General features: G+C 38.3%; 1 protein-coding gene across 2 annotated transcripts in view; it reads right to left on the bottom strand.

Moving 5' to 3' along the window:
• Positions 1-556: 556 nt before the first annotated feature.
• The window catches only part of TSGA10 (testis specific 10), a 70,585-nt gene continuing 63,783 nt past the window's right edge, over positions 557-7,358 (bottom strand). For both annotated transcript variants that reach the window (XM_074991633.1, XM_074991642.1), the window contains one exon: positions 557-5,670. In XM_074991633.1, the coding sequence (XP_074847734.1) occupies positions 5,646-5,670 (25 nt within the window). In that variant the 3' untranslated portion in view covers positions 557-5,645. The remainder of the gene's footprint in view (positions 5,671-7,358) is intronic.

Here is a 7,358-nt window from a genome sequence, read left to right as displayed (position 1 = left end):
TGATGAAATGGTTTCTGTCCAGCAAGCGTTATGAATTTCTCCTGCTGAGTTATTGGAACTATAAAAATAAAGGGAACAGTGTTTTGCATAAGTCACTTTCCTCTGACAAAGGAACACAGATGAAGCATGTGACATAGCCTAATGTCTCAGAGAGGTAGAGTGTTAGTCTGTATCGTCACAAAACAAAGCAAGCTGTCCTGTAGCACTTTAAAGACTAACCCTTTTATTAGGTAATAAGACACCCACGAAAGCTCATTACCTAATAAAATGATTAGTCTTTAAGCTGCTACAGGACTCCTTTATTTGTTTTGTGGCCTAATGTGAGAGAGTAACTGAAGCACTCTACTGCTACTGTGATTCCTGTTACTAGTAAGTGACGTTTACATAAAAAAAACTTCTGTTGGCTTACCCTGAAAGTGTGTTCACAACGTTGAGTAAGCAGAATCCAGTTAAACACAAATCACTGGATAAATTAACCACAGATGAACCGAGAATGACTGATGATCACATATTTCAAAAATTTAATTTTAAATACTTCAGTATGTTTTGTTACACATATGCAACCTTTATAGCATTGCATAAATAGTTGAGAACAGTTAAATAAAACTTCAATGGATTTAGTATGATTTTATTCATTCTAGAAAACAAAATTAGATTCTCAAATTCAGATATGTACAAATTACTCATCAGATTATTTGCAAATAAAAAAATGAAAAAATCATTTGACAGCATAAAAACATTACAGTAGTTAGTGTGCCTAAATGTCAAATATACTAACCAGAAGCAAATCATAAATCAATGGATTATTTTATATTTAAAAATACTATAATAAAATAAGAAGAAAACTGCCCTGCCACCAAGATCCCACAGTATAAGGAAAGATAAACCATTGCAAAATGTTATATAAACATTTCAATGTGGATATGTTTACCATACTTGCCTATTTTTAAGAGGTGAAAAGAGATAAATTATTAAAATGATTAAAAGCTGCTGCTAGAAGTAGGAGAAAACGATAAACTCTGTCCTGATTTCATTCATTACACAGTTTTCACTTAGGAATTAAAGCAAAAAGGTTAACATACTAGAATGAAATAACAGTCTGAAGAATTACAGAATATATTGTTATAGCATACACTGCTCAGTGAATTAATATGGTCCAAATCCCCTCATCTCCCCTCACAGCTGAATAAGAATGTCAGTTGGAGATTTTTGTTTATGTTACATTGATGATTCACAAACTAAAGCAAATTCAGTTTACTTCTCAGGTACATTTTTTTCTCCGCTCCTCCCTTTCATTCTTTGATCTCAGTTTCCATTAAATGCAGCGATGGTGCCACTACCAGCCGATAGATCTTGTCAAAGCTCTCTCATTTCAATACTTTAATTAATTTCTAACATTCAACAAACATAGAGCAACTAAATTCTCCTGGAAACCAAGCCTAAACCACTCCCAAATCCATGATGAAAGGCAGTCTTCCGTTATGTTTCTCCAGGCCAGTCCACTTCACCTCAGAGATCTCTAGGTCTGTCTCTATGTACATTCTGTATTGTAATAAGAGTTCTGTGTATAAGGGAGTATCAAATTCAGGTTTACTTAGTGTTTTCTAAACAAAGGTCAGCCCTGAGCATTATGGAAGTATCAAATCTAATATTGTTATCTGGAAGCAGTATTCCCTTAATTCCCTAATCAGTTCTCATTTAAAAGGCAATATCAACAAGTTTCTTAAAATAATTCTGAGCTTGTAGTCTTTTTTTGGATAGTACAACAATTAACTGATTTTTCTACATACCCACGCAGCATTGTTTCCATTAACATACATACTTTAAAAAATTATGTGTCTTGGGGTGGACCTTTGTATATTATATATATGTTCTTGAGGAAAACTTTTATTATTTAACATCTCTCTCTTCATGGCCTAAATTATAGACACTAGTCTCACAGAAAAGGATATTCAGATTACCTTCAAACCACCATCAATTATGTTTTTTAAATCAAACTGCAGCCTCACTGCTGAGTGGCACAGATTATTCCTGCTCTCTCTCTTATTCTGCAGCTGTGTGCAGAATTCCTAGCCTATTAACAGCCCAATGAGCAAAAGGCTAATAGCAAGATCTGATCCCATAGCCCTTATTCACACCGATAGCGACAGTAATGTTAGTGAGACTACTCATGTTGCTAAGGGTTTCCCAACCTATGGGTCACAACCAAAACATGGATTGCAATTACATTTGAAAAGGGTCACTGTCTGGGCTGGGCAGCTCCACAGGTGGCCCTTAAGGAACCATTCACGCTGAAGTGGTACTCAACTTCTTAGTTTAACAGCTGTCAGGCAGTTAAATCAGTCAATTAAACTGAACACCATTTCAGTGCTGCAGGGCAGGGCAGGGCAGGGAACTGCCTGCCTGCCTGCGTGGGAAAAAGGTATAGGGCAGAGAGCCAGAGAAGGAGCAGTGCCCAGTTCAGATGAGGTAGGTGGGGGGGTTGGGATGCTTAAGCTTGGGAGCAGGGGTGCTGAGAGCTGGTCAGGGCTCTGTGTCCCAGCCAGCTTCTAGCCTCTGCAGGAGGTTGGGGTTGCCCTGCCCCCAGCCATGGTTCCTGTGCCCCTGGCCAGGTTCCTGCAGCTGGCACTTACCAGCCACGGTTCTGCCACAGTCGGCTTCCAACTGCAGGGGGTCAGGGTCCCCCCGACAACCAGGGTTCCCATGACTGGTGATAGTTGGCCAGGACTCTGTCCTGGCTGGCTTCCAGGCGCTGGGGGTAAGCCCCGCCCCCGACACTGGCTGGGGTTCTTTGTGACTCAGCCCCCTCCAGCCCCTGAGTGAACAACAAGAAGTCCTGTGGCACCTTATAGACTAAGATATTTTGGAGCATAAGCTTTCATGGGCAAAGACCCACTTCATCAGATGCATGAGTGGGGGCGGGGGTTGGTTTCAGAGGGGTATTTAACAAGTGAGGTTCCAGTAAAAGGGAGGGCCAGAGCTGACAAGGTCTATTCTGTCAGGGTGGAAAAGGCCCATTATAGTAATAGGTATGAAGAGAGGAAAAAGCAGGTCAGATAAGATTGGGGGAACAAGGGGGGATATGGTTCATTGTCAGTCTAAAGTGGAGCTGTTAACACCTAGGGCAGAGAAACTCTGTTTGTAAGGTGCGAGGCACTCCCAGTCTCTGTTTAATCCCTGGTTAATGGAGTCAAATTTGCAAATAAATTGCAGCTCAGAGATTTCTCTCTCCATCTGATTTTTGAAATTTGTTTGTTTCAGAACTGTCACCCTTAAATCTGCTACTGAGTGTGACTCCACCTCCAGCCTCCCAGTGTGGGGTTTTAGACAGGGGGAGTTGTTTCGGGATGAGTGTCTTTACCCCATCACAACTCAGATTAACTACAATAAATGTGTTATTATTTTGTTATTAATGTATTTTCTCCTTTTCTATGAAATAACTAGTATGAATATATAAACATGAGGGACTCAATTTTATATTCTTGCTTCGGGTGCAAAATTAGCTAGTTATGGCTCTGCCCCTTCCCACCCATTTTTGAACTGCTTTGGGTCACCAACTCTTCCTGAATGGTCAGAATGGGTCCCTGTCTGGAAAAGGTTGGGAAACACCATAGGCTACATCCACACTACCAGATAAATTTGATTTTATAACACTGGGTTTTAGAAATAGGATTTAGAGTATCCTCACTTCCCCACAAAGTCGAGCTCGTGCTGCCACACTGAATGACCGAACATTGACTGTTGCAGCAGAGCATTGTGGAAACCTAACCCACAGTTTCCTCAGCCCCGCATTTTGCACCTCCCCCGGGCCCTGCTGCTTGGCTCCTGGGTTCCCGCAGGTTGGGGGAGCTGGGAAAATGGCCAGTGCTGCTGCGCCTGGCCTACTGGAGCTAGGAGTCAGACGCAGTGGGGAGCCAAGTGCAGCAGTGCCACTCAGCTTCTTGGACCCTGCAAGCGGCGGGGAGCTGGGAGCCAGGTGCAGCAGTGCCACTCAGCCTCTGGAGACTAATGAATTTGATTTAAAGACATAATGCTTCCACACCAGCCTTCATTGGAACTTTTAATTTCGAACTTAACACTACACCCAGCCAGTTTCAACAATGGTATGATATCTATATTAGAGCTCTCTACATCGGGCTAGTGGTATTTACAGTGAAGACAGTCACTTGGTACAATTGAGCTCACTGGCTTAAATTCGAATTTATCTGGTAGTGTAGACGTGGCCCTTGTTACTTAAATAAAGGTACTAAGAATTAGCTTCAAAAACTAACACCGATCTGCTGCACAGAGCACCTTACAAGGAATTGTTTGTGCACATTATTACTCAAATATTTTTATAAGTTTTAAAATAATGCTTTCTTTTACTGCAAAAGCTTTGATCTGTGCTACACATACCAGCAGGTTTCAGAGAAACGAGTGGCATTTGAAAGTCGCCACAAGTGATGCATATATGAATATGTATGTAACACATACCAGAGGAAGGACATGTATATGTATATAATACCCATCACAGTAAACCAATAGAATGACTTGATTCTCCTTGCCCCCAAAGAAAAGGCAGATTATGTATAAAAAAAACAAATTCAAAATGTTTCCCTGTGTTACTGTGGCCCCAAGGGTGAAGAAGTCCCCATAAAAATTAAAAGAAAGGACAAAATAGAAAATAACTGGCATTATTTTTCACTGTTTCTATTTATAAAAATGGTAATGAACACTACCAGGTTATATCAGGGAGAAAGCTTTACCAAGCCTTTGAAAGTTACATAAACTCCATATGTAGCAACAGGTTTATAAAATTACTTGGATGAGTTTAATAAAACCTATCAAGCCTTCCCCTCACATCTGAAGTGTGCAAGAATCTGATGTGGCTTAACAAACATCACCTAACCCCTATGATTTGTATTAGTTTTCTGTGAAATTTTAAGGAAGTTAATTTTAAATACAGATATCTTTACAAATAACATTTATCTTCATTAATACACTTTAATAAGCGCTTTAGCACATTTATAATATGCTCATTCATTAAATATTCCTCCCAATCATACTGTTGACATACTTATTTTCTCAGATGGGTAAAGATTTACTAGATTTAAAATAAAAGTGAATAAAACTTGGTATCAAAATGAAAAACTAAAGACTTAAGAGAAGAATGTGCCTCATCTTGAAGAGAAAGCTTTTACATAAAAACACAGCATAACTTGGGCAAAAACACAATCCAATTTACAACAGATATTTGGAATTGCAAATAGATGCACTTTTAAAGTTTTGTATTGTTACACTCTTCTTCATTTTCACTACTACAGCATACATTTTTAATAGTGGAACATACAAACGCTTCCTTTGCTTTCTGTCACCATACAGATGCAGCTGTGTGCATTTGTCCTTGCTTCCTGAAATGGGTCACTGTGATATGGCACTAAATAATAAAGATTAGTTATATAAAAATACAAAATATGGAATGATTTCTTTCCATTGACTAAAAACAAAAATTCAGAGTATATGTTCTCTTACATTCAGTAAGTATATTTAACGTAATTTAGCAGTCAACAGGGAAAAAAAAATTGTTTAACAATCCCTGAGTTCATTTTTAAACCTGCAGCTTTCTAGAGAATGCGCTGATTCTTTTCACATCATCCCGAGTAAGGTTAGAAGTCCCGGAATGTTGAATTCCTACAAGAGAAGAACAAGTGTGAAGTTTGTTTGTAGTCACTTAATATAGAAATCTATTCAGAAGTCTACATGTGTAAGCTATACTTGCTTAATCCTGCAAGACCTCTTTGTGTGTAGTGCCCATTCACTTCAGCAGGGATTCCATGTACACAGGCTTAGGCATTAATAGCCTAATTTTCAGAAGCAAGGAGCACCCAAAATACCTACTGAAGTCAAAGACGACTATGGACTTGCCCACCATCGCTGACAAATCAGGCTATAATTTTCTTTCCTATTTCCTGAACTGGAGAGTAGGTACACAGCATTTGGGATCACTTGAAAGAAACAGAGTACCATTTTAGGGGGAATGGAAATTCATGAGACAAATGCACTAAATATTATGAAAACAAGATAGGAGAAAAGGAGAGATGAAGATGAAAAAATAAGAGAGAAGCCAATTATTGTCTGATTTACAGACATTAATGGGTTCATTTAGTCACCAACCAATTCACAGTCCAATTACTCTGTTTTCCTGAGAGGCAGGAAAGCAGGAAGGTAAGCAGAATGAAAGAACAGCGTTGATAATGTCAGCATTGGTGTTGGCTACCAATATATTTTAGGTATCATAGAACCAGATTTTAACTATGAAAAAGGGCATCTCTTTTTAATGGTGAATTGTGTCGATAATGGCCAATGATTTGTCCAGTTATGAATATTCAAATAATAAATGGGATTCCATTGCTTCTGTTGGACTATTTTATTGTATAAGATGATCTTACAGATGGAAAACAGTTTTATTAATTTCTAATTGTACCTGTATGAACCACCGTAAGCAATTTTTCTACTTTGCTGGTTTTTAATAACCTTGGTATATTTTGTTTCTATAATATCTCATTATTAATTTGATCAGGACACATATTTTACATTATTTTTTAACTCCTTCAATTTAGTCTCAACTACCGTGGCTTCTGTTCCCTCCAGTTTAAGTTTTCAAAGAACTGGGCAAGGAACAATGATCTAATTACTACTTTCAAGTCCCAAAAAACAAAAGGAAAGAGGAAAAACTGCTGAGGAAGTATATTCCTTTGGGAACTGAGGATTTTGTATGCACACCCTTTTGTCTAGCTAAAACAATTTTACAAATAATTTAATTAAATCAGTAGAAAGGCTGAAGTGGCAAACAAACTGGTTTACTGTTGTTTATATTAATTTAAATTAATTCAGTAACTTATACCAGTGGAACTTTTATATGTAAATAACCCTGAAGAAAGAACTGTATCTTCCCCTGCAATAATGACCAAATACCATGATGGGTTTGTTTGATTTACTTGGATCGAGTTAGTTAAGGGAAGAGGGATTGATTTGTGCTCCAATTTGCAGAAGGATTTTAGTTTTGGTTTTATATCCTACTGGGCAAGAAAAGATGTCTCCTTTAGAATTTTTGAATTACAGGACACTTATCTGAATTTCCCGGAAGTTTAGGAACTGGGAAGAAAGACATCTCATGCAAGTTACAAAGGAGAAAATAAGTTGGCAACCATACAAAACAAGTCCTAAACCATGTAATTACACCTGTTACCTGAAACCTCAGACTGCATCTACACTATGAGCTAAAATTGACTACTAAAATCGATTTTTTAACGCTGGTTTTTATAAATTCAAATGAGAGCATCCTCACCTTCCCACATGCTCCCCACAAATTTGACTTA

Source organism: Carettochelys insculpta, chromosome 1 (assembly GCF_033958435.1).
Source record: "Carettochelys insculpta isolate YL-2023 chromosome 1, ASM3395843v1, whole genome shotgun sequence".
NCBI classification, from domain to species: Eukaryota; Metazoa; Chordata; order Testudines; family Carettochelyidae; genus Carettochelys; species Carettochelys insculpta.
This window is presented reverse-complemented; position numbering and strand designations above follow the sequence as displayed.